Source organism: Wasmannia auropunctata, unplaced genomic scaffold (genome assembly GCF_000956235.1).
Source record: "Wasmannia auropunctata unplaced genomic scaffold, wasmannia.A_1.0 LD335216.1, whole genome shotgun sequence".
Lineage (NCBI taxonomy): Eukaryota > Metazoa > Arthropoda > Insecta > Hymenoptera > Formicidae > Wasmannia > Wasmannia auropunctata.
Window position 1 is genome coordinate 14,570 of NW_012027674.1, and position 27,623 is coordinate 42,192.

Genomic DNA, 27,623 nt, shown 5'->3' on the forward strand with positions numbered 1-27,623 from the left:
ATGAATCCAGCCCAAACNTACTTGTTGACAGTTTTATCTGTTAGCCTTTTTCTTTTAACACAAAAAAAACGTTCTGAACTTAGGTTTTTCTTCGCGGGTAAATTGTGTACTGAGATACCTTATTTGTTTTTGGTAATAAATATCTCTCACGTTCGGTTCTATACTATTTGCTAAAACCGAATTCTTCTCAAAGAAACCGACAACGGTCAATTTCGTTGAGTCGAGGTATTTTGTCGATTGATGGCCGTTATTATATTTAAGAATTTATCCTATCGCGTGTTCACAAAACGAAGAAATCGTGGAGTCCACCGGACGTAACAGTATATTTGAAAAACATATCCGATCTCTCTTATATATTTACATAAAAATTCCGTTTTAGAACAAAAATTGCATATATCGCATTGTAAATTTAATTTCAAAACAATACCAAGCTTATTTGCTGCAAAAACATTATTCATATTTCATACTAAATGCACATATGAATAGTGCACAAATAATTATGACATGTCTAAACTTCGATTAGATATTGGTTATATAGAGTGCTTGACAAAATTTTAAATGCGAGAAACAGTTATCAACAAACGCTATCTAGTGGCAGGTTTGTAAGTATTCATATATAATTTAAATCTAAAAAACTATATATCTTTTTGCCAAAGAGTTGTCATAAACATGTAACACTTTTTATTGTCAAAACTTTGTTAACAACAAACTACAATTTAAAAAACTTCATAACTTGAAGACATATACACAACAACGAATGGAAAGCATAACATATGTTTTGTTAACGACATGTTTTCATCATGCTCAAGGTAAAACTTGTAATTTTTTATTGCAAACATGTTGCTGTCATATTGCCGACAACATAATGTACCACTATTGCTCATCGTTTGCTCTTGAAATTTCATCAACTGATTACACGTATAAGCAGTTATGTTGCTGTATTCGTAATGTAATGTTTTTCAATGTCAACAAATGTATGGCAAATATGCAACAACTCAAGCAATGCATTAGTTTGCTCGATATGACGAATCACGCTTGGTTATCTGGGATATTTATAGGTGCACGTATTTTATGAGACATTCATATGACGTTTCTTATTCCGGTTGATGCTTTTCGATTAATCCGCTAACAGAAATTTTCATATTTCTCACACGTGTACGCGCGACATAACATAATTATATATAGTCATCAGAATTTTTAATAAGTATTACTTACACTCGAAGAATTGATCTTAAGCTTAAGCATTTATTTAACTTAAAATATTATTTTATTTTATATTTCATATTTATTTTATATTATTTTATTTTATACGACTGTTTCTATGTAAAAACATTAATCAAAATTAATTAATTAATTAATTCGTAAAACTAAAAGGAAAATCTGTCTAATTGATCTAATTGTTTGAATTATCTAATTAATTTGAAATAACTAATTCCGTCTTCCCTCCTCCTTCCTTCTCTCTCTTTCTCTTAATAATAATAAAAAATTAATTAATAATTAAATCCTAATAATAATTTATGTTTATGTTTCATAAATATGAAAACAGATTTTTCGTATCAATCGTCTCGGTTTCACTATCGCGAGTAAAGAGACACAGAAATCACGTTTTGTACAACAAATCTCGACTCGCCGAAATTACACCGGTTTCAAGGTCTGACAGTTCTTACATCAAGTACCAAGAGTAAAGGAGAAGAGAGGCGAAGAACTCACCTCTCAAGGATGGTCACCCCGTATCCTTCGAAAGATAATTGCTCGACTGGGGACAGCCCGCAGCACACTGCGCGGAAAAGACGCACGAGAGAGTATAGCGTAGCTCGCGGTACCGCGATCAACGGCCGACTAGACCGGTACCATTCCCCATCGCCGTGGTAATATTCGACAACTCTTCCACCACTTTCCTACCTTCTCTCTTCTGCTTCGCAGGAGCAGGAGCATAGTTTCGGGAATTTACGTGGTGCGACTAAGTTAGCATCACAAGGAAATTTCGCGATGACGGTGCCGGTGGAGGAACCGAGTAGGCACTAATTAAATTAATGCAGCGGACGCTTCTGAAGATCTCTTAATGACGAAGAAAGATTCTGCGATGCGGGGTTTATCGTCATTACAAATCGATGACAGTCGTTCGTCGTGATTAAACCATCATACGTTCTATTTAATATTCTATTCTAATAATATGATCTCATAAATATTGATAATGATTAAAAAAATAAATAATGATTAAGAAATAAATAAATTGGATAATTATTTAATTTAATTATCTCAATACACTACACATTGCTCAAAAGAAATTCTCAATTGAATCCGAGCAGCAGATTCGGGCGAAAGTTATAAAGCTATGTAAGAATACATTCGGTTAACTCGGATCTAAATGCGAGGAGAAACGATATTCGTGAGGGATAAATTTATTTCCTGCGAACACACACGTCGGCCGAGACACGCCGTTCTCCAAAGTGCGCGAATTACCGCAATTTCTCGCTGCCATTGTACATATTTGCTTACTCTACCCCCGGGCTAATAATCGCGGAAGCATTTAAACGAACGATTTCGTTTCTAAAATCACACGCCGTGGAAGGGAAAAGGAAAGGCGACGACAAGGAGGTAATAAAAAGCACCCATAAATTTTGCACTCGATCAGAACGGTACCGTTTCCCATCACGATCCCGTCATTTCGATGCTGATGTTGTCATAGCTATCTCGTGACTGGAATATTCGTCGTACACTCAGCTCGATCGTTGGCCGCTCATATTATTGTTACGGGCGTAATGAGGCGGTGCCTCGTAGGAGAGCATTACATTCTGGACGTTCGCTCGTCGGCTGCCGAAGTAATTCGCTGAGAGGAAACGTGATCGGCATATCACGCTGAAACCGAAATTCGGAACCGGTTTCACAAGTCATCCAGAATGAGAGATAAAAAGATATCGAGAGAGAGAGAGAGACGTCGTTTATAAGAATACATACCTGTATTTTCTTCCCCGTTCAACGAAAGATCCAAGATTTGCCTCAGAGACGATTCTTCGTATTCGCGACTCGATTTGCCAATGTGGTGAACGGATATAGTGTCATAAGGGTAATTTGCAAGACCGTGGAGTCCCTCGTCGTTCCGCGCGCTGTAATCACTTTGCCCCATTGAAGCAGGTGGACTGAATGTCGCAAGATTTTTATTGCGCTCGTCTGCGTATCGCGTTTCAAAAACTCGGCTCCTCTCCTCGTCCGTAATTTGGCCTCCCGCGAACGTTTCTGGGTCGGCCGACGTATCATTTTTATCTGTAAATATCAATAACACGTTGCACTGAAGTCAGACGTTATACTCACACATAGGGTTGGGAAGTATAACTCGTTACTTGTAACAAAGTTACAGTTACAGTTGCTTTTTTTCAATAACTGTAACTTAACTTCGTTACTTTCTTTCCATGTGTAACTGTGACTTAACTTAGATTGTTTAAGTAACCAGTAACCAGTAACAGTAATTTAATAGTTATACTTTTACAGTTACTTTATATGTATTAAATCGTCACTTTCATGAATCAAAATTATGCAACACTTCCGCTCAATCACCTAATCGTAATGTTGATTATAATTATGCGAAATATTTAAATGCTCACATTTAAATACGCGCATTACTTTTCTTTTTTAAATAAAATTATATAATATGTAAATGTAACTCTTTTTTTGTAATGCTAATGTTGTTCTATTAAACGTAATTAAAAAGTAATGATTCGTTACTTTTTAATTACGTTTAATGTTACTTTTTGAGTATCTGTAACTGTAACATGTTACTTTTCAGAGTAACTTGTAACGGCAACTAGTTATTTTTTGAGAGACAAAAACTGTAACTGTAATTAGTTATTTTTACAAAGCAACTTTCCCAACCCTGCTCACATATACATAATTTCTTTTATTTTATTACAAATGAATTAAATCTGTCTTTTCGTATTATTATAGAGCTTCAAAATTATTTTGCATACAGAATTGTTCAATCACTATTAAGTTATTTTTATTTTTTTTTTACATTTGTCATTACTTATTGTTTTAACATTACGCAATCTAATATGACATTAGAGAATCATTCTTACACAAATCATCCGTTGCGAGATCAACGATGCTCGATTTGGATTCGTGTTCGCGACTTGATTGCGGCTCATTTCGTTCCAGATCGTGAATCACATACCACGGTCGCCACTCGTTCTGCACGGTTTGAATACAATGAACAATTACCATATACCAATTTCTATCCTCTGAAACTACAACAAACGTTTGAAATCCTTCGCGAAGCGGTACTCACGTCATAGTAATTATCCAGTTCTTCGTCGCGAGTAGTACTCGGCGGAGCAGTGCTGATCGTTTTTTCCATCACCGGGAGACTCGCATGATCGTTAGACGAGTCATCGGTACGATTCGTCTCGGTGTTTTCTATCTCGACAATCGCAGAATCATTTATATAATCGGCAGTCTTATCATTTGCAATTGAGGTACTATCTTTGACTATATAAGTATGGACTGACGGTATAATTAACTTCATGTCGCCAAGCTGGAAGATGTAGACTCTACCCCAGTCAGTAATTTTTTGCGGGGAGGGGGAAGGCTCCTGTGAAATCAGCGTGTTTACAACGTGTAAAAGAAAGATGTTGATGTTTTTAATTTCTTTCCGTCCATTTGAGATTTTTTCCGGCTATCCTATCAATTGTCAACGTAATATTTAATACATTTTGACATATTTGACATTTTTTTTACTGACTGGGGTGGAATCTAAAAATTCGAAGTTTGATACCTCAACCAACTTCAGTTCGGCGACACCGGGCATATGTCTTTTACATAGTAAAAGTGGGGAGGACTAGCCACAGTCCATAGTTATATAGTCAAAGGGTACTATCCGTCTTCGAATTTCCGATGTCTAAAATATAGTAACATTTATACAAAGAATTAGAGAGAAGATATGAATAACACGTGTTACTTGAATAATTCAAATAAATCCGGATCAAAAAAAATCGAATGACTTGATTATATACAGAATGCAGTATATCCATTTTTTTTTAATAATTAACTATCTCGCTAGTAAAAATTTTTTTCACGAACTAAACCCCAACTAAATCATATTCTTTAATTAACTTTATTTTTAAGTAGACTCTACTGTCGCGCATAATTTAAATTTGAGATAAGATTTAATTATAAGGTTACGCAGTACGTCAAAGTTAGAAAACTTACAAAAAACGATTCATCACTTTCGGAATGAGATTTTTGTAGAAGAAAAATTAGTTCTAAACTGTGCCTCATGAATTCGCCTTTACGGGATTTTATGGTAATAGCGAGACGAATATTTTTCAACTCAAATCCTTAGGTCTCCCGCGCGATGTATTATTCGCTAATCAGAATATAATTCCAACTAACGTAATACCTGCAGATGTTATTTCTGGCAGAGGTATTAAGGCCGCCTCGTTAAAAAGGTCAGTGAAGAATGCGTCGGTGAAGAATGGTAGAAATTGTCCTCGTTTCCTCGTATCTTTGACGAGGATCACCGGCTCGTACGGCGGCAATAAAATCTTGTACGGTTCTTGCGGCTCGCGGTATCTCCATCCGTCTTCGTCCTTCACTTCCCACGAACGATACGGATCGTTCTTTATCCAGATCGGATAACCTTGCTCAAAGAAGTTAATGTCCTCCAACATAATGGGAAGGGGCAACGCGTCGTCGTCGGCCGCTATGTAGATCTTCCTCGGCGCTTCTAATCTCTCCGTGTCACGCGACGTATCTGGCTCGGCTTTCCCATCAGCGGGCACAGTTGCCGGAATGACTGAACTCTTAGTCAAAAAATTCTGCAGGAGTGATATAGTAAACGGAAAGTGGATTTCGATGTTCAAGCAGTCGATCCCAAGAATCAATATTTATTTAATACCTGGGAAACTTTGCCTTCGTCGATTGTAGGGGATTTATCGTAATTATTCAATCGAGTTCGAGAATAAGGCGACGTCAAATATGGTTCGCTTGTTGATGATCGCAAAGATTCTGTGATCAAATTTGATTTCGTTGTTGCGATTTGCTGACGAGTCAACGAAACTTCCGTCTCTTGCGTTCTGCACAAAGAAATACACGACAAACGTATAATAATGTGCAGAATAATCGTATATCTCGTATTCTTGAAATACTGATTAACATTAACTTAAAAAAATCCCCAACTTACGCAGGCGTTGTATAGCGGATACTTTGTCTCCGCGTTGAAGTCACTGGCGAAGCCGGCTGAAATCACAATCGAATCTTTCACATTTTGGCTTAAATTTCCCTGTAATTTTTAACTCGTCCGCAGAAAAAAAATCCTCCACCTTTTTCTCCGTGATTGGATAACTCGTCTGCGTGTTCGTTCTTTTCTCCAGCTCCTGGCGAATCAGCTCCCTCTCGGTTTGCACCAAGGTTTTTCTAGCCGTGGGTTGCTCAGCGACCTACATTTGTTTCTGTTAAAATCTCCTTAGTCTATTTTTAGTGAACTCGCGGATTTGTTTCGACGGAAAATCCGATCGTCGGCGAAATAAGTACAAAGGAAAAATGAGAGTTAATTTGATTGTATAATATTCTTTATAAACTCTTTTTGCACGCTAATTTGTTTCTATGAATTAACAGCAAATCTTGCACCTTCCACAGCGACGCTTTAAATTAAAAAAACAAGTAACCTCGCTGCTTGTGTTGTGTTGAGTCGAGACTGAAGATGCGCGACATGATCGCTCGATGGTGCAATTAAAACCCTTGCACGAATCTACAATCCGCACGGTGCACTTCTGCGCTGGTGGGCAGATCCAGCCGTAGCAATACTTGCTGATTAGTTCGTCCTCTACAATAAATGAATGTAACATTGATAAATAAATTATAAAAGATAAAGCAATCAAGTCGCTATTCTCGTGAGCGTTGTTTTGTCACTTTATCACGAACGCACCGATGGTGAGCGTGCAATCAGGCATGTGCGTACACCACGAATCAAGACAATTGTTTTCTGGTCTTCGCAAGAAACACTCGTATTCCGAGGCGCAGTTCAAACTTTTGCATATGTCGAACCAGGTTTGCACATCTGAAAACAATTCGTCTTCATTTTCTGCAAATTCAGCAATTTTGACATGTCAGTTTTGTAACACAACCTTAGATCGAATAGCTTGAAATGTATGTTTATTAATTAAAAATTATTTATTATTAATAACTAATATAATTATATTAAATACTTTATTTAATATTTTAAATATGTATTTACAATAAATTATTTCGAACGCGCGCGGGAGCGCGTGAAAAATCTGTGAGAAAGTACGTAAAAATACTGACAATGAGTGAGAATCATTTAAATTAATTATTTCTTTTTTTTTTGTTTGATGACCTTCCTCATTTTTGCAGCTTCTGATGAGTTTGCAGGGCGGATTCACGCAGAATGTTTCCCGCAGGATGCAACGTTCTCCCGACGGACATTCGAAGCCGGCGCAGGAAGCTGCACCCTCGTAATACTCTTTCTCCGATACGCAGCGCGCTAATTGTTGCTTACAGTCTGAGAAAATTGATCAATACACTATCTGCATTTCTCAAAAATATAAATATAATTAATCGGTTAATATGCGACAATTACTCCCATCCCAATCACATCCTCGAACTTTCACGACGCACACGTGACCTTTGTTGCAACGAACGGTGTCGCACGTTAGAGGTCCCTTCAACGATTCTAAAAATATAAGCAGACTTACGTCGAGCGTCTACACTTGCACAAATATAATACTGTGTAATAAATGTAAAATATTTAAAATTATTTAAATGTAAGAAAAAATATATGGAAAGAAATAGAGAAAAAAATGGTCACACGGAAAGAACAATTTTGCTGAATTCAGATCTGAAAATAATTTTTGTTCAATAATCAAAATAATTTGGTGCAAAAGTCAAAATGATTGCTAGAATATCAAAATTTTATAGCAATGCTTATCAGTTTTAACATTCCAATAAATTATTTTGATGATTCAACAAAAAATTATTTTCGGATCTATATTTAGCAAAATTTTTAGATCTTTCAACAAAATCGTTCTTTCCGTGCAGATATTGAAGATTGTGAAACAAGCAAATTTTCATTCGACAGAAGACAAAAAACGAATTTATCGACACGTTCTTCTCTCGAAATTCACCTTTCCTCGATCTGGAACAGTACAACATGCCGGGGCAAGGCGGATCCTTGCACCAAAACCGCCGTTTCACGCATCGGCTGCCGTTCTCGCAACGTAGATGAGCGCATCCTTGCGAATAATCGTTTCCTGATTCCCCTGTTGCAAGTTATCGTAATTTTTTTTTTTTTTAAACGAAGTATCCAAAGTTTCACGGAATTTGGGATTATGAACTTACCGCTCGCGAAAAGTCTTTCGGAAAGCAGGAGGATAAGGAGCCACGTTACGCCGCAGATAAAAGTGTATTCGCACCGCATGGCGACAGCGCCGACAGCACGTACGCTTATTTCAATTGCGCGGTGCACCTGTGCCGATACAGCTATAGACGTATAATAGCGTGTAATGTAAGCGCGATTGTAACGAGAACCGCCACATGGAAAAGCGTATTGTCAATACAGCAGTTGTCCGCTAACGTTACGCCTCGTTGAACGCTATTGCCGACGCGACGCTACGCGGATCAAAGACGAGAGACGTTACTCTGAAACACGTGCGTGTTCAGTAAGTCTTGCGCTTCTTATTTCCGCATGTTAATTTTTAAAAAATTCACGCATTCACAGAGCGCAAATACTTAAAAAAAAAAAAAATTCATCCTCGATTCTCTTACGAAATTATCGATACTTTCACTGCGCGGAAACTCGCCTCTCTTCGATGACACGTACATCATTTTAAAACGATCTTAAAGAGAGACACTATACAATACTATACACAGCCCGATCACGTAACAAAACATATCTTGCTTTGTCTTGTGTCAGTTTACAATGTTTCGCGTAATTGTCAGACTTAATAACGAAAAATAATGAATCAATCATTATTCAATCTTCTAAATATTGCCAGAGAGTATGAGAATAAGAATACACAGATGAGGATAACAGCAACGGTATTTTGTCAACCCTAAATTGTTAAGAATTCTAGAAGGAGCATTGCATTATTAGAAATTTAGAAATTTATTGCAATTTAGAAATTTAGAAATATTATAGAAAAATATCATGTATTGTTCATTGTGCGTATTATTTTCTAAAAGTTATTTCACCGGTTGTTTTTGTTTACGTTCACGCGATCGATATTGTACTATGTGACTCAGTTCGCGCACGTACATAGACTTACGATCGATGACTATCTAGACATTTTTTTATTTCACCTCCTCGGAAAGCCTCGTGATGTTACCATTTTGTCAAACGCATCTGAATTGTTGTAATCTCTGTCGGACTGCGCAAATGAATTAAATTCTATCATTTAAAACAAAACGGTACTTTATTTACACGCGAACATTGTCTTGATACGCATGTTACTTTTTCGGCTTCGACATAATCACAATTTACTATCTAATACTATTATCTAATTGAATATTGTTAACATAGATAAAGTATCGTGATTTTTAGTTTAAAAAAGTTGCGGTAAACTTAAAACATTCTTAAGATTAGCGACGTATAATGTCAGCTTATATACTTATCATCTCAAGATATATCACGCTTGGTTTTTATCGCAGTGTATTGCAGTACGTAAACAATATATAGTTTGTAGAAAGAAATTATATATACAGGATGTCCCCGTTTAAGTGGCCACTTTTTATCTCGTAAACTAATAGAGATAGACCTAATAAATATAATACGAGTATCAAATTACGGCTCTGACTAAACTTTATTGTAAGCACAGTGATCACTTAGAAATATTATCTGTGTAGAGAGCGAAAAGACATGATTAATTTTTGCACGATAACGTGACAATTTTAATATGATAAAAGATGTAGAGTTCTTTTTAACGAATATAACAATGTATGATATAACAAAATTATTTTACGAATTATACGAATTATTTTGGTTTAAAATTTTGCGGGCAGCTACTACCTTTTCAATTTCGGCCCTGCGATGTGGCCAACTTCCGACTCTCTCACTAACGAGAGTACTATGATCAAATAAAAACAGTACACTTCAATTGTCAACGCGAAAATCAGAAGTTGGCCACATCGCAGGTCCGAAATTGAAAAGGTAGTAGCTGCCCGCAAAATTTTAAACCAAAATAACTGTTATAATTCGTAAAATAATTTCGTTATATTATACATCGTTATGTTCGTAAAAAAAAAACGCTACAACTTTTATCATATTAAAATTGTCACCTTACTGTGCAAAAATTAATCATGTCTTTTCGCTCTCTAACATAGATAATATTTTTAAGTGACCACTGTGCTTACAATAAAGTTTAGTCAGAGCCGTTTAACTTGATATTATATATTTATTAGGTTTATCTCTATTAGTTTACGAGATAAAAAGGGGTGGCCACTTATACGGAGACACCCTGTATAAAGTATAATTAAATTTCTAATATAAAATTATAGTTAATAATATAAAAATGTTATAAGTTGAAAACGAGACGTAATTCTTCATATTGTAAAAAAAGTTCCTTTGTATTCCACTACAAAGAATCAGCAAGAGCCTCGGTCTTACATGGAAATTCGTCTACGCGTTGATTAAAAAAATACTACAAATTAATTTTCTTTTGGCAATCTTCTATCCACGCTCTTCAATTGCAGTTGCAGCAGTCCGGCGAGCACGCTGGTGAAGCCAGCGTTGTAGTCCAGCGTGACCTCCGTATAGGCGTATTCCTCGCGACAATCTTTAAACGAGTCCACCTCGTTCGGTCCGGAGACTAGAGCACCGTAGAGAATCTGCGGATTTGGCGCGTTCTTGCTGAATTCTTGCCATCCGCAGGACGCCGGTCTATTGGGACAAGAAGACGCGGCATGATGCGGCTGTTTCGGTGGATTTTTACCGTATCCGACCACGTAACTCCTTCCTGAAAAATGCGCAAATTCAATGGCAAACGAAAATAAAAAAGATTTAAATATCTAACTAAAATTTGTAAAAAAAAAACAATAAATTTGTTATCATTGTGCTTATTGATCGACCGATAGATTTTTAGGTTTGATTTTTATTTAATAAAATAAAACTGATATAATAATCAATAAATCAGATAAATTAGAATTAATGATATAAAAAATAAAAATTCCGTAAATAAAAGTCGCAGCTAAAAAAATTAATATGAATTTTTCTTCTTTGAATTTTTTTAAACTATTAGATCTTACCCGCTCCACCCAACATATAGTCAATTTGTTCTTTGGCGAATTGACGGTATTCCTGCGAGTCGCCGATTTCCGGGGAGTCCGCCGCGACCAGGCAGACGAAGGCCACGTTAGCGGCGTGAGAAAGAGTACCGGACTTGTCGATAAACAGAAGGCCCTTCGGTGTGCGTTTTTGCTGCCGCACCGAGAAGTCGCAGAACGCGCGGGTGGCATTCAGATACTCGGGCTGTCCCGTCAATTCGGCCAGCAGCACCTAAAAAGGAGAGTATTACCGCACTTAACGAATTACATTCACAACTTTTCTTGCGATCGAGAAACTCCGCTATTTATATTATACTCTCTAAATTTTCTGGAGTGAATCTCACTTCAAAAGATTGAAAATACTGCCACTCAAGTGACCGAGTGGCAGTATTTTCAATCTTTTGAAATGAAATTCACTCCGGAAAAATTAGAGAGTACTTCAACGCCGAATTTGTCGAAGGATGACAACTCTTTCGCAACAAATAAATTACATTAGCAAGATTACTTTGTAAAATATGGCTTTCCAGACTGCGTAAGTAATTATAACTGTAAACATTCGTTTGCTAATGTTTGGCAGTCCATTTCCGATGATTTTTAATCAAAGTTGTAAATAATAATATCAAAGAAAAACATATGCGCGTGAAGTTAGCCCCTCCTTTCATAAAATATACGGCTTTCCAGACTGCGTAAGTATTCATAACTATAAGCATTCGTTTGGTGATTGTTTACTTACGTTTGGTAGTCAAAATTATGAATAATAATTAAAAAAAAAGACATACGCACATGAAGCTAGCCGTATGTTGTTGGAAATCAAAAGAAATGTATAAACAAGAGATTTCACCTGGATACCGGCAACTTTTTTATTGTAGAAGAATGCATTCGGTCGCTCCTTGAGATGGAAATGCTGGTAGTGATGCACCGCGTCGTCGAAGTACTTCATGTCTCCGGTCGCCTTGAAGAGCCAAATCGCGGCCCACGCCAGCTCGTCGCCGTAGTCCGTGCTCTCGTAATATCGCTCGGCGCCGCGTATTGCCTCGTGATAGAGGCCGCGATAAACGTCGGCGAATTTGTACAGGCCCTTCGCATGCTCGAGACACTTGGCGCTGTACTCAGGATCGACGCTGCTGAAGATGATGCTCGAGGCCGCGAGAGCGGCGGCCGTCTCGCCAGCAAGATCGGAACCTGCGATCGATTGATGGCAAATAAAATACATCATGTGGATATGCAATGTGTAACAACTATAATAAATGTAATAAATTAATATAAGTATAAGAAAATAAGCCGAATAAGTCGAGAGAGGAAGAAGGAATAATTTACTCGTTAATAGATATTAATCTATACAATAATAATTGAATGCATTCACAGATAATAATGTGTATTTTTCGTTTCTCGGTTAATTTATTCTCTGATAAATAAACGTTAACACACTACCAGGATGCTCCGCATCAATCTTGTAGGTTGGTCTGGTGATATTCAGCTCCTCGGGTCTTCCCCAAAACATATGATCGATAGGAAAATCGCCAACTTGCCCGTACAGCACGTTGTCGCTTACGTGACACTTGATAAAGTAATCGGTAGACCATTTGATGGCTCTACGAACTTCGTCCAGTTGACTGGCGGCGTCATAACCCTCCGGCCAGCTGACCGTTCCCCAGGCTAAAAGCGTCGTCGTGAAAGCCATGGTGAAGCCGAACTTAACAAAGTCACCAGCTGATGGAATAAGAGTGATTAATTTTGCAAAATGTATTATATATTTTCTTTCATTGAAAAGAAATATAATGTAAAGAGACATATATAAAAGTCTTTAGAAAATAATGTTTATAGAATTAAAGATTTGGATTGATTGTTCATAATTCTTTTTAAAATATGATATTATTTTTGTCAGATTATTAATAATTTTTGAAATAGTTTTTCTTTTTTTTCAGTCTTTATTTTTTAATTATTTTATTGACATATGGCTTTCTAAAAATACGATTTATATCGATAACTTTGACAGCAATATTTCGTATTTGATAAATTTATAATAACTAGTAATAAATTGTAATCAAATATGACATATTTCTTTCTAGATTTAAACGACTATGACAGAAAACTAACAAATTATATATGGATTTAAAACGCAACTGGTTTATTACCATCGTAATATCCTCCAGTTAGATCCTCGCCATTCGAGCCGCGGTCGTACAGCGCGGAATCGCCTCGCCATGAAATTCTGTTGTTCCTCGGCAGCTTGCCAGAACGCTGCGCTTCGTAAAACAATAACGACAGCCCGAGGACTTGGGCGTAATCGTTCCCGTTCCCGACTGCCTTCGCGTCTTCCGTCGGGCTAGCGTTTATCTCGCACGTCGACGTAATCAATACCGCCGGCAGAATCTGTCGATAAATCATGCATTAACAAGCATTGTACATTAACAAGCAATATCATTGTTGCACCGAGGAGAGATTGCACATAATGATTTTCAGTACACGTGTACTGCGACGAACGTTCGCAATCTAGGACAATGTCGTGTAGAGTCTTAAATTTTGCATGTAGACTACAGTCTCATAATATAATCTGCGTGCACGGCAATCTGTGCAATCAAGGTTTTTACGGCGTCAAAGTAAGAACGGTTTCCCTGCGCTTTTATCGGGAATCGAGGAGGGCAAACAAAATTTTAAACAAATTTCAACGTGACGCCATCACGCGCCTCCAGTTCCGATTTGACGCACAGTTAAAATTTTCATTTCGGCGTAATTTCGAATCGCTTGACGCGACTATAATAATACGTAACAGTTCATGCACGCAGAAAAAGAATTAGTCAATGAAGCTAAAATATAGCTATTGCAGCTGTGTCGTTAAGATAAGAACTAATGTCGTTGCTGCCGAAGTTTAATTTATTAGTTATTAAAATGTAGATGCTACAGCAAAAAATATTTGCTGCTAAAATCAAATGATACTCGTATTTAGCCAAATCTACTATGCTATTTTATCTTCGCAATAGAGTAACAATATTTGCAGTATATAGCCTTATATGCTGCAAAATATAAATGCTAAATGTGGTTGTAGATGTGCATATGGCAGTGCCATATTGCAAAAATAATTACAAATCAAATTTCCGCGCGAAGCTATAAAAACTTAACTCTGTGCGCTAAATGTGTGCATGATAAGATATTTAGGTGCATGCCATCTTTTTAGCCTGTACTAATATATGCTTTTAATTTCAGTTAATAAATTTTTTTGTCACAGTGAATGTTTTTTATCTGTAATAGTCAGAACTTAATGACACTAAGGCGGTAGCTCTTATAGCTAAGTTTGATTCAGCTATTGAAATTTACCTACTATTACTAAGTCATTTTTTGCGTGTGGTGTATATATAAAGTAACTAAGAGCTAAGAAAGAAATATACTGATATCTTCGAACACTTGTCTATCCACAAATTCGGGGGATTCGATTCTGAAACGACACAGTCATTTTAATAAATAATAAAATTTTATGAATAATTTCAAGTCACTTCACGTGAATAAGTATAACGAATATGTATAACGATCGAATAGAACAATAAAAATAAATAGAAAAATTGAAAAATAATGACGCTTATTTCTTCCTTGTTCGCAAACTCGAGGGACTCGGACTTTGGAAGAAGAGAGAGAGGATATAATTTATGAAATTAGAATATATTTTGTATGCATATTACAGCTATATGTCGCTTATTAAAAAAACCATGACGCCACAGAACAATACGTATACATATATACCTTTGTTCTTCATTATGATATACCGACGGTATCGCGCGAATCGCTGCGATAAATCCGCAGGACACGTACGGGCTACGTGACGGACTTAAGCGCGATTCGTTTGCGAGCTGAATCTTCGTTCATTCACGAGCCTTCATTAGGGGAATTAAATTCTCGCATTCTCGTAGCAGCTGCGTCTCCCGGGATTAAAGCAGAATGCATTTCGTTTGCGAGATAAAAACGATCTCTGGTCGCGATAATCTACAATCAGATCTTCGCGAGACGCGTAATTATACGTAAATTGTTTATTTTCGAAAGGGCTTTATTCCAGAGACATAAAAATTGATTCTCAAAGTAAAGAAGATTTTTATCTTTATTCTTTAATCACTTTAAAATAACTTCTCTTCCGAAGGATTACGATTTCAAAGCAGCATCGTGATTAATTGATTCACATGCAACCGTTATAGTTTCAGCAAAGTCCTCGGCCGATTTTAGAGAAGTCGTTTTATTTAAATATATATCTTTCATGACGAGCGCCGTGAAATAGCTAATTCGCGAATTCGAGAAACCGGTATGTTTGCGAGAAGGAAGGAAGAAGCGTGTTTGGAGCCGCGTTTGATCCCGCTTCCTCGTCGCCAAAGCGTTCTCCAGGTTTCCGAGAAATCCTCGGTTCGTCGGCCGTGTAATTCCTGTATGACAAACGCCAATAGCTTCGGCAAATATCGGCCTTATTGTAAACTCGCGAATTCCTACGAATAAGCAAGAGAATTTCTTTCGCGGAACGTTTTTGAAACAGTACGTCCGAAGCGAGAGGAAACGTCTCGTTTTCCTGCGATTTCGCCAAGCTCGTCAAATGAATTATTAGACATTTGAACGAAGCAGTGAAACTTTGAAATGCTCATTTTCGAAATTTTGAAAATTCCGAGCTATTGATGTATTTTTTAAACTTAATTTTCTTGTTATTTATCTCCAAACGATTATATAAATTATACAAATTACATAAATCTATAGAAATCTATAGAATGACGGCAATCCGTTAAAGATAATCAAATAGAATTGTTACACTTGAAAGTGTAAAGTAATAATTCCAACAAAGCTGTCTCGGTTTTGTTAAAAAGGATAGAAATGGTAACAGTAATGATAAATAATAATAACAGTTTGAATGTCACTGAAAAATCACTCGCGATTTCTTGCCGTCCTGCAAAATTTACGCGGGATATTGTTGTTCCTAACATTTATTTCGCCGCGAACTTTCGCGGCATTCCGTCACGTTCGGTAACGCGGTAACGCGACATAATGCAGGTATGCAACAGGTAATCGCGAGTGACCATCAGGAACCATCGGCCGGGAAAACTCACCGTGACGCACGTGACGAAGAGGCCGGGCTTCATTCTGCCTTCGCGATCCTGTCGTCCCGGAACGCGACGCGACGAGGCGCGCGCCGGTCACGTCGATTCAGAAGCCTCGGTGCGCGCCCGTTACACCGCAACGTCGATGCGAATCGGCATAGCACACCTTGGCACACGAAAGCGTCGCGCCCTGCTTCGTCGAAGCGCCAAGTCAAGTTTCGTTCAGTTCTCAAAAGCTGAAAGCAGAAAAGATCTCCGGTATAAATTTGGGAAGACCCGAGATATGAAGAAGAAATGCCGAGGAATATAAAATTCCCGATCTACAAAGCCAAAAAGAAATTTTTAAAAATGTTAAATATGTTCTGTGAAATGTATCATAATTCATCGCTCTTTTGAAATCTCACGGATAGATATGAATTCTTTTTATCTACGTTTAATAATATAAGTGGCAATAAATCATATGAATAAATAAAATATTTTGTGAAGAAAGTACAAAAGATATGTACGTGAAAAGAACAGATCTACAAACTTCCTAATTAATCCTGATTAAATTAATGATAAGTCATTAAATCTACATCATGGATAAACCACGGTCAGGGACTGGAACCGGCATAATTCGGTGCCTTTTAAGCACGCATTTTTAAATCATCGCGCAAATTGAGATCGCACAAAAGAATTTTCTCCGAGAAACGTGTTGATTGAAAAATACACATCCATAAACCACGGTCAGGGACTGGAACCGGCATAATTCGGTGCCTTTTAAGCACGCATTTTTAAATCATCGCGCAAATTGAGATCGCACAAAAGAGTTTTCTCCGAGAAACGTGTTGACTGTAAAATACACATCCTGTGTCCAAAATAACGTCGTAATTCAAACTCACCGCAGTTATTCCGGTATACCAGTCAGCGCCGACCGATGGCTCAAATGTCGCCGACCGTCGGCATCGCGATCTCGTGGAAGACTCGCGGGATACCGAGAGAGCGGACGACGATCGCGGACCGTTCCGTTCCTCGCGTTGAGAGGCCAAAGGTTGCCTCTTCTACCATCGGTGTCTTGTATGCCCAGACACCCAGAATGTGCGCACGGGTTGCGTGCTCAGTCCTCTCTCGTTCCACCGTCACTTCGATCGCTCGCACTTCGTCTGCGGCTATCGCACTCCCACTCTCGCCTGTCCACCACGCCGATCTCCTTCTGTCGATTGTATTTAAATGCGGATCACGCCGCTATCTCTCTACGATTCGAGTGAGAGGTATTGTACGAAGCGATTCGTGAAGAAAACGTGAGAATAAACGGCCGATCTTTTCGACACGATTTGACAGAAGAACGACGAACGGGAGTATGGAAAATCAGAAAGCAAAGACATATCCAATTTTGCACGTGTGTTATTAATTTCTCAAATGCAGCAATATATTTAGCTTCTACTCGACTCCTCGTCGATTCATGCATTATCGATGGAAATCTCAATTTTCACATAGTTTCAGTTCATAGACGGTAATAATTATCGATTTCACCTGTATTATGTGGAAAGTCGGTGACTTATATTGTATATCTGTATATGCATGTTCATTATTGATATTCAAGAGATATCGATCGACCCGGCCAAGCTAGGCAAAGACATACATTTAGCGAGAAAATTATTGCAAACTGTATTTATACACGTAATCGTTACGCGGCGATGCTAATTCTACACGAGACGTAAATACGTCACTAAATATAAGATTGCTTTGCAATTTGAGGTCTATATTAAATGCACTTCACCGAACATTAATGCCGATATCATCGTGTGCACCCGAGAGCTGCATAAGTTATCAGGCCTGCTATGCGCACCGTTTATAGAATCATTTATGTCGAAACGCGAAGGCGGAAAATCCGGAGACCAACTAACACGATCAATGTGCTTTCCTCATTAATAACGCAGCAGCACTTAAACACTTGAGCAAATTGAAATTATAATTCTCAAGCTTTAAACATGCTAATTTCGTAAAACCGGAAATCTCCCGCTACGAATGCATTATATTTTATTGATACAGTATTGCAGTCGAGAACGTTCCTCGGCGCCGGTTGAATATTAAAAATTCGAAACAGGTTATAATCCTGCTTAAAATTCAGGAAGACGCTAACCTTGCAATATTAAAATTAAGTTGAATTAATTAAGTTGATTCTAAAACACTTTTCATTTTAATTCATTCTTCTTTTATATACTTATGCAAGAGTATTACTTCAAATTTCAAGTTCAAGCAATATATCGTATAATTCGCGAGAAAGAGAAAGCAAGGAAGAAGCATATATGCAAATGCGTGAGATATTATTAAGAAATTGTTCTTGCAAAATGACAAAAAATGCAAAATATGTATATACGAACGATCTCCGTAATTATTTGGTGAGGTTTATTCAAAAAACTGGTAGATGGACACGCTCAGAAACTTTTTTAATCGTCGCATATATAATATTGTATTAGCAAAAAAAAAGTAATTATTATTCTGTAAGACTTGACTTAAGACATCGAAGCACTTTTTACATTTCAAAAATTTGCCTGCAAATGTGAAAAAGAAGAATTTTATTAAATTTTGATTTGAATAATTGTACAAGTAGAAAGAGAGACTAAAAAGAAGACACATCTCAATGTATCTTATTGTTAGAATTTACTAAATTATACTACACATTTTTATAAAGTATTTAATTAATTATCGTAACTTTATAGTTTTAATTTTCTTATGTTTATTGCAAGTTATTATTAATATTACTATTCTATCGATTTGATTCTAGGTTTCGTTTTTTTTTTGTAAAATTCATTAAATTAGACAAAAATAGATTATTTTGTTTATTATTTTGACGGTGTGTCGATCATCAAACAAAAGAAAACATAACAAAACACACTTTCACGTTTTACTTTCACAAATTATTCTTTTACTGGACTAATTTTTATTGTATTATTGTTACACACGCACTATATTATTGAATATTAATGGCAAAATTTGACATTAATTCGATAACTTTATTAATTTCGAATGCAAAAAGTTTAATCGATTGACTACTAACCGACTGATTGATGAGCTGCCTGACTGACTGACTGGCTTAGCAGGCTCAATGACGATCGCAAGTGACTAAAAGAATGAAGAAGTGGGGATGCGTCGACATGGGAAGAGAGGCGACAACTCGTCTCGAATATGCGATGGCACGACAAATATTATATTACCATCACAATCGTCGCTACTGTTGTCCAAAAAATATATTTTCATTTCTTGTACTTATGTCCCATTATCGGAATCGTCAAACTGTATCGAAAGACCAGAATATGAATGAAAACATCTGAATAATTAATGTAATGACAACTGGGATTGACTAAATTTATTTTTATTAAGACTATTATTATGACAAAGTGAAGCAAAAAAAGCCTTTTTTTTCCTTCATATGGAAGACGAACAGAAGAACAGGAAATAGATAAAGATTTTTTTACATTCGCTGATTAATTTATATATTAAATAGTTGCATTTGAAGTAGAGATGTAAAAAAAAAATGTTTTTTTCTAATAGAAAAAAACATTAGAATAAAAACGTATTTTATTTCATTAAAAAAATACAAATTTGGTTTTTTTTCTTATTCCGATAGCACGACTAATTAATTGTAAATAGTAATTATATAGTTATATAATTAATTTTAATGTAATCTACATTTAACTTTTACAAAAGGAGAATCTTTTTCATCCTTTTTCTAAACAGCTTTTCCTTAAGTAGAATTAATTTTAATAATTCATTGAAGTCTTTGCTTCAAAATACGTTTTCAAAATCAATATATTGGCTTTCTCGTTTTGCGTAAAGGTTAAAATGATAATAATTTAAATCTGCTATCTATAAAATAAATTCTGCTGCTATAAAATAAAAAATCATGAAAATTTAACTTATATTAAGCAAAATATAGATATTAAATAGATAGCTGAAAAAAATAAAATTTTGAAAAAAAACGAGGCTTGTTTTTTTCTTAAAAAAAAACGTATTTTATGAAAAAAACAATTTGGTTTTTTTTCTATTTACATCTCTAACTCGAAGTAATGCAAAAATATATAAATGCAATTTTTTAGTACGATAATAAATGGCGAGATATATCAATCTTAGAGACTGGAATTACACATCAATTTAAAAAGAAATTGTAGAAACTTTTGGAATTATTGTTTTAAATAATTTAAATCCAAGGATACTTTTTAGAAATTTTAGCGTTGTTCCCCTCTTTGAACTTTCGAATTATTGAAATCCGGCGCTGGCATTGATTATCCTAGGGAATCGAGTGAACGTAAATGGAAACTCGGGTAATTTCAGCACAGTGGTTTAACCGCTACATACAGCTTTCACCGGCAACAGACATTCTTATCGAATCTTTCGTTTTCGTTCCACTTCGCGACGAATTAATGGCCGGCGATCGGCACCGCAGCTGGTCAAATTAAGCTGGACCCACATTTCTTCTAGAAAGAATAGGGCTTACTTTTTACTGCAAGATCTCCAAAATGTTTATATTGTGCAAAATGCGCTTTTCGCAACGTGCAATTTTCCGAATGATATATTATTGTACGATTGCACGTAATCGCGTACAAATTACATTTCTCACGCGTTGCAATACACGAAAACACCGCTGCAGTATGAGTCATTTGTGCGGCACGCGAAGAATTTGGCCGCGTATTTGATATCAATTGAGGAGAATCTGTTTTTTTTTTTTAGGATTTATTTATGATTTAATCATACAATCTGAATACAATTACACACATGTTTCATCCTAAAAGATTTTATTCATGATTTCTCAAAATGAAAAATCAATACAGAATATCTGAAATATCAGAAAATATCACGTAAATAATAGGTATATCATCAGTGTGCCACATTTTTGCACGTTTGCCGAGTTTGCACGCAATCGATCGTGATTCAAGTAAAAAATTTACAAAAGTATTAGAGTTTTTTTTATGTTACTACATTTACTCACTGCGAAATTGAGCGTTCGCTCGATTTCACTCGATTTCCGAACATTATCGCATATTTTAATAATAACATGATTGTGTTAGTGACAATATAAACTTAATTACATGCGCATGTACATATACATATAAGTGCGGTACATTCTAATATACTGCTTGACTAAACGTCGTATCACAATATTTCTATATTGAGATATTATCTTCGGGAAATATTAAGTTTGGCAATAAAACCTCTGAACTTAATTATTTGTTAATTTAGAAGATAAAATCCAATTTCCATAATTTTTCGATTTACGGTCGCCTCTCTTATCGTTTTGTCGTAGGATCACATATAAAGTATCATTTTACTACACAAATCCCTCAAAGAAAAACTTAAAATTCGAGTATTCTACGTATGCATTTGTATTAAAATACAAACGGTATTATCTAGAAAAAAAAATTGACGAAAAGAACAAAAGATGAACAAAGAGAAAAATATCTATATAAAATATGAACTTTGTTTCCTTAGATTCTTTGAACTTACGTCTAATCGATTGTAATCAATGACGTAACGTCCACAATTAGAAATAAATAAACTATCGCGTTAAAAAAATGATAAAAAATACAATATATTATCAATAATAAGTCGTCTCTGTCATTTTTCTGGCAAGCTTTTCGATAAAAATATATTTTCGTAACTATTTACAAATTTTTATTTTGAAAGTGCTCGATATTCGGACACCAATCCGTACAAAAATTTGCAATTGTAGTCGTTCGAAGGGAAAGTATCTCGTTAGTTTTCACCGTGGACGGAATTTACGATCGGTCAACGTCGAAATTTACGCGGACGAACGGTCTAGTTAACGACTGCCGTTGGCGACGATTACGTCAGAATGACTCCGTGAACGCGTTAAACGACCTAATCGATCGTCAGCTGCCGGAAGGATCCATCGAGACCGAACAGGTCATCCTGCGTCTTTGGTTTACCTGGTCGCAAGGCCTCGTTAGTCTTCATAGCTTCCTGCTCAGCGAACCACGGCCCGTATTCCTCTAATTTCTTCATCCACATGTCTGAAAGATGAAGAAAACAAAACAATATCAGAAAAAAATCGTCTTTTAACGTCGAAGATATTTAACGTGAAACGTGTTTTTTATATGTGCCCTCTTATTGCTAATTCCGATTACAGTTCATTTAGTTGTCGTTATATCGCAAGTACCTGGATGTCTCTTGCATCTTTAACGGAAAAAGATTTATAATGTCTCTTTTCAGAAACTTCTTCTTAAGGAAACTCGTACTCGATATATTGAAGAGACTCAAGGAAGCTTGAAATTAAAAGCGACGTTGCAAGACGGACGCTGTGACTCCGAATCAATAGAAAATATAGAAAAATGTCGTGCCGTGTATATTCTGGATGGGTCCGGCGTCGCCCCCGTACTCGGCCGGCAATATCTCCCGGGGTATGTAATCGTACAGCGTCTTGATGTCGCTGTGCAGGAAGATGCGATTGCGTATCTTCTCCTTCAGGAACGGCTTGACGAAATTGAGGATCGTGTCGACGAGCGGGCTGACGTTTATCACGTGCACTTCCTTCAGCTTCACCGGATACGCCTCCATCGCGCATACCAGAAACTTCTTCACCACTGCCGGCGTAAATTTGGCGAAGTGCGTGGGCGTCGCGACGGCAGCGTCGAGGACGTAGACGTCGCCGGCCACGCCGTGTTCCTCCTCCCTCAGGCGAATATCCCCGATCATGAACACCATCTTTAATGGTAATATAATGTCTCTATAATGACTCTGTTATTCCGATGCCACGAGGTGACGATATGAAGTAACGACGTGAAATAGTTTTTTATAAACCCGCGGAACCATCGAAATCGATACAGCGAGTACAGCTATAGTACACTACAACTAAAAAAAGAAAGAATGACGCGATAAATTATATTTTTATATGTACGATGAGGAGAACGTGAATCTAGAAAATGTGAATCCATCGAAAAGCTTAGCGCAACGCATTTTTTTTCTAGAATACCAAATATTAGTACTAGAGAGAGCGTTATATAAAAGATTGATTTTTATTTTTACACACACACACACACACAGAGCGAAATTTTACTGAATTTGAAGAGGTCACGAGCGTTTCTGAACTTCCATAGTTTTGCTACCACTGGTCAAAATGAACTTATACCTTCATAGCTTCCGGTACGTTGGGAGTTGGTGCGTCCTTATCGATTCCTCGCATAATGATCACTCGACATCCTTTCGCCGTCAAGCCCGGTAAAGGAGGTACATGTCTGCAGGAAAGAGACGGAGAGTTAGACGTTTACTTAATCCGTAATTGCGAATCCCAATCACACTTTAGATATCTCGCTTTCCGAATAACATTCGAGATTTTAAAATACCGCCGTATAATGTATATATCGTGTGCTATCGTGCAATACATCCTTACATGAGCTTCGCTATTTCTTGCATCACCGGCCTCGTGATGTCGCGATTGGAGAAAAATTCGGGAACTACCGCGCGCATCGTGAAGTACATGTCCAGCTTCTGTTTGCATTTCTCCAAAGAGAACTTGCACCCGCGTAGAAACGTCATTATTCTTTGATCGTCTGTGAAGGGGCGAAATTACATTATGTTGACTGTAAACCTATATTTATGTAGCGCAACGATTAATAAAAAAAAAAGTTTCCCGCACTTTAAGCCTACTTAGATGATCTGTGTATAATTCATATCAGAATTCAGAATAGAATTTTACTCTAAAAAAATTTCTGGAGAGAATCGGAAATGGATTAATATAAAATAAATGTTGCACCGAGAGAAAAATATAGTTGGAATAACCATAGTTTAACTATAATTTATAGTGAATTTCGGGAACAACTATAAAATTATAATTAATTTAACCATACAAATTATAGCTGCTTTAACAATGCGTTTTGGTTATACATTATGATTGAATATTATTATTTTTTCATTTACTTATTTTTTAGTTATTATTACAGTACAAATAGTAAGCAAATGTTAAGAAAATAGTTATACTTACTATACTGCAGTTGCATTTACTACATAACAATATTTATTTGATTTGTCATATATGTCTTGATATTTATGATATTTATAGTAAAATTTTTTCATATTTGATAGAATTATACTGTATACATATAAGGTTATTATTACTAACATTATAGTAATAATAACTACAAAAATAGTGCTCCTAGCCATAATTTTTTTACCATGCAATTATAGTCACAAATACAAAATATTTTTCTCTTAGTGTAGATATACGCGCATATGTATATCAAAATATACGGCGCATGTCAAATTATAATTAAAATCCTAAAATTGAATGCAAATTGCAGATTGTATTAACAATTATAATAATTTTATATAACGTTTGATATATGTATATATCCGACAAAAAAACGTACCATTGAACTTGGGTAAATGGGGGCAGCTTGCGAGCCATTCTTTGATAATTTCGAGATCCTTATCGCGCGTCGCCACATTCTCGTTCAACTCCACTCGTATCTGCTTAGACATTTCTTCCGAAGGCTGTATGAGCAGCATCTATACAAACACGAAGATCGCAATAAAGTACACGATCCCACATGCGAGCGAACACGAAAATTCTCTACAATTTATTTTTGTAATAAATAGAAAATTTATCATAAATATAAATCCCTATTTCGGGATTAGAAAGCGTAAAATTAAATTGCTTGCAAAATAAATCGGATACCGTCCCGGCTGCGCGCATATAATACTGCTTATACGACTGCTTTTCGGTTGCACGTGTTACGCGCGCAATGTGCACTACGGAGATTGCACAACCGGTTAAGATACCCATCGTTCTTATGTCAGGAATTAATGCTGACCAAAGCGGCTTGCTCAACACCAAACTTTCTCTAACTCGTCGCGACTTCGCGTACGGAGAAGTACCGAGAGAGTGTTTCTTAATCTTTACCTCTCCCCGTTTCGGGAACGGCAGTATATTGTTTCGAAATACACTTTTTTTATGACCTATTTAGTCGCTATTGTGAAAAAAAATTTGCAAGATCACATTCTTGTGATTTGCGTAGAAGACTACGGAGACACAATCTCCTCGCCATTAATTCGCGCAGAGCTCGAGAACAAAATTGTCGTTTGAAGAAAAAGAACGTAAGTCCTAGGAAAAAAAGGACAAAGTGAAAGAGCAGAAAGTTTTGCAATCATTAATAATTGCTTCCCAGCGTAATCTCTTTTTTTTCTCTTACTAGAACAGTTATGACGCAAGCGCTCTTGGCCACCAAGACTACTGCTATTGCGATTATCTTCGCGTAAAGCGCGGGAAAATTGGCGAGCGTGAAAGTCGGCAAGTGTTTGGATAAATGGCACGGACAAGGTTTAGAATATTATATACCTGCAGCATCGAAGGATACGATTTAAATACAATAGAAATAACTCATTTTGTAATAAGTAGAAATTAGTAGAAATTTTTAAATAATTAGTAGAGAGAGAGAGAGAGAGAGAGAGAGAGAGAGAGAGAGAGAGAGGGGAACCTGACACTGACTTTTAATTCTAAACGTTAAAAATTTAAATCAACCGCAATAATAAGCACTAGTTCTTATTACCCTATGATTTTAAGTCTACTTTTTGCTCATAAAAAAATTAGACTACTGTCCTTGATAAAACTTGAAATTGGCCAACATAATGGAGGTAGATAGAAGTACCGTCGAACTGGTTATACTTTGTACATACATATTGGCTAACCGATTGACACATCGATTTATAATATTTATATTATTAAAAATAAATTGTTAATAGCTTTTTTCATACAGAAAAAGAATCTTTGAATTTTGTAATTCAAATTTAATTTTCTATTTAAATATTCACGAATTTTGTTAATATTTAAATACAAAAAATATATATTTAAGGACAGAAAATACTTAAAGTTATACATTTAAACAAATTTTCATAAATATATGAGCAAAGAGACCTTTAGATTTGATATTTTTTAACCATTTTTCTATGTCACATTTCTCCCTTAAATTCCAGATTTCTTTCATTTACTTTCATGCCTTTCTCTTCTTCATCCACATGCAGACACGACACATAAATTTATTTTACACCTTAAATATATCAAACGATTATTAAAAAATATTCAACATTCTTAAATAATCGTTCGATATGTTTAAGGTGTAAAATAAATTTATGTGTCGTGTCTGCATGTGGATGAAGAAAGAAAATAAGGCATGAAAGCAAATGAAAGAATTCTGGAATTTAAGGGAGAAATGCAACATAAAAAAATAGCTTAAAAAATCCAAAGGGTTACATTGAGACATCAAGCCTATTTTATATCTGAACTGACTGCACTAGTTCACAGTTTATCTTTCTCTTTCTACGTTGGAAAAAGAAAGATAAATTCTGAACTAGTGCAGTCAGTTCAGCTATAAAGAACTGGCCTATTGCGAATAACGAACGCGGTTCTGCAGTTAAATTTAAAATGTACGATCTCTATTCTTTTTTTTATAATTAAATACAAAAATTAAGCGGAACACTTGAAAAAGCATATTTCATTCACTGAACGTAAACTTAATCACAATATATATATCGTGCAGCAATTTTAATGCGATCTGATATGCGCGCAAAATGCAACGATCTAAATATTTCTTAAAATCGAGAAAAATGGTTTTTATACACGACATTGCGTACGTTATAAATTAGAGCTAAACTTACCTTAACTGGTGTACAGTAATTCGCAGGCACAAGTAAAACACTCGACGTGCAAACGATCGCGGCGGCGATGACTTTCGGATTGTTGCGGAAAGAGAAATGAGCGGAGCGGCGAACTCGAGAGACGGTAAATGAACAACGGAGTGGGAACGATTACCTCGTGTGTGGACCGGTTCCCCTTTATACCATAGGGACACCCCACTCTTGCTTTGTCCCCCGTTACAGTGCACGGTAAAAAGGAAATCTGATTAGCGATTTTTGGGGGAAATTTTACCAACAAATTGGCCAAAATCCATTAATTTGTGAGAGATAGTCAGGTAAGATCATTCCGTCTGTTCCGTGACGTAAAGGAATACACGTTGAATGTGACACGAGCGTAGAAACGGAGCGTCTGCTGGCGATTCCAGAAATGGTGAATTTGTTAGAATAATCTACTACGATCGCTACCTGGCAATTTCAATAAAATGCATGCAAAGTTGTTTATTATAAAATTATGTAAAAATTCCAATAATTTTATACGAGGAATTTAATGTACCTAAAGAGTTTATTCCTGTCTGTTTTCCAAGGAGAGATTATTAGCTAGTTTCCAATTCTGTTGCTACAAAACGTATCTAATAGCAGATAATAGTCGGTAATATCAAGTTTTCC

At 36.3% G+C, this 27,623-nt stretch overlaps 3 protein-coding genes across 3 annotated transcripts; all 3 read right to left on the minus strand.

Moving 5' to 3' along the window:
- Positions 1-2,229: 2,229 nt before the first annotated feature.
- LOC105457425 lies at positions 2,230-8,516 on the minus strand. Its single transcript, XM_011702078.1, has 14 exons — positions 8,350-8,516; positions 8,136-8,270; positions 7,592-7,684; positions 7,349-7,513; positions 6,920-7,051; positions 6,660-6,817; positions 6,315-6,431; positions 6,176-6,231; positions 5,891-6,068; positions 5,393-5,810; positions 4,283-4,410; positions 4,074-4,185; positions 2,959-3,264; positions 2,230-2,859 (listed from the first exon to the last, which is right to left on the minus strand). The coding sequence occupies exons 1-14, from the start codon at positions 8,426-8,428 to the stop codon at positions 2,855-2,857; spliced, it is 2,082 nt and encodes a 693-aa protein (XP_011700380.1). The 5' UTR covers positions 8,429-8,516; the 3' UTR covers positions 2,230-2,854.
- Positions 8,517-10,461: 1,945 nt separating this feature from the next.
- On the minus strand, positions 10,462-16,463 carry LOC105457424 (endoglucanase 15-like). The gene is made up of 6 exons (XM_011702076.1): positions 16,341-16,463; positions 13,404-13,641; positions 12,700-12,978; positions 12,110-12,450; positions 11,251-11,500; positions 10,462-10,961 (listed from the first exon to the last, which is right to left on the minus strand). Exons 1-6 carry the CDS (start codon positions 16,371-16,373, stop codon positions 10,654-10,656), a joined length of 1,449 nt encoding a protein of 482 aa, XP_011700378.1. The 5' UTR covers positions 16,374-16,463; the 3' UTR covers positions 10,462-10,653.
- Positions 16,464-21,027: 4,564 nt separating this feature from the next.
- On the minus strand, positions 21,028-27,245 carry LOC105457426 (alpha-tocopherol transfer protein-like). The gene is made up of 6 exons (XM_011702079.1): positions 26,979-27,245; positions 24,695-24,833; positions 23,719-23,878; positions 23,458-23,563; positions 22,670-23,033; positions 21,028-22,342 (listed from the first exon to the last, which is right to left on the minus strand). The coding sequence occupies exons 2-6, from the start codon at positions 24,831-24,833 to the stop codon at positions 22,191-22,193; spliced, it is 921 nt and encodes a 306-aa protein (XP_011700381.1). The 5' UTR covers positions 26,979-27,245; the 3' UTR covers positions 21,028-22,190.
- Positions 27,246-27,623: the final 378 nt, after the last annotated feature.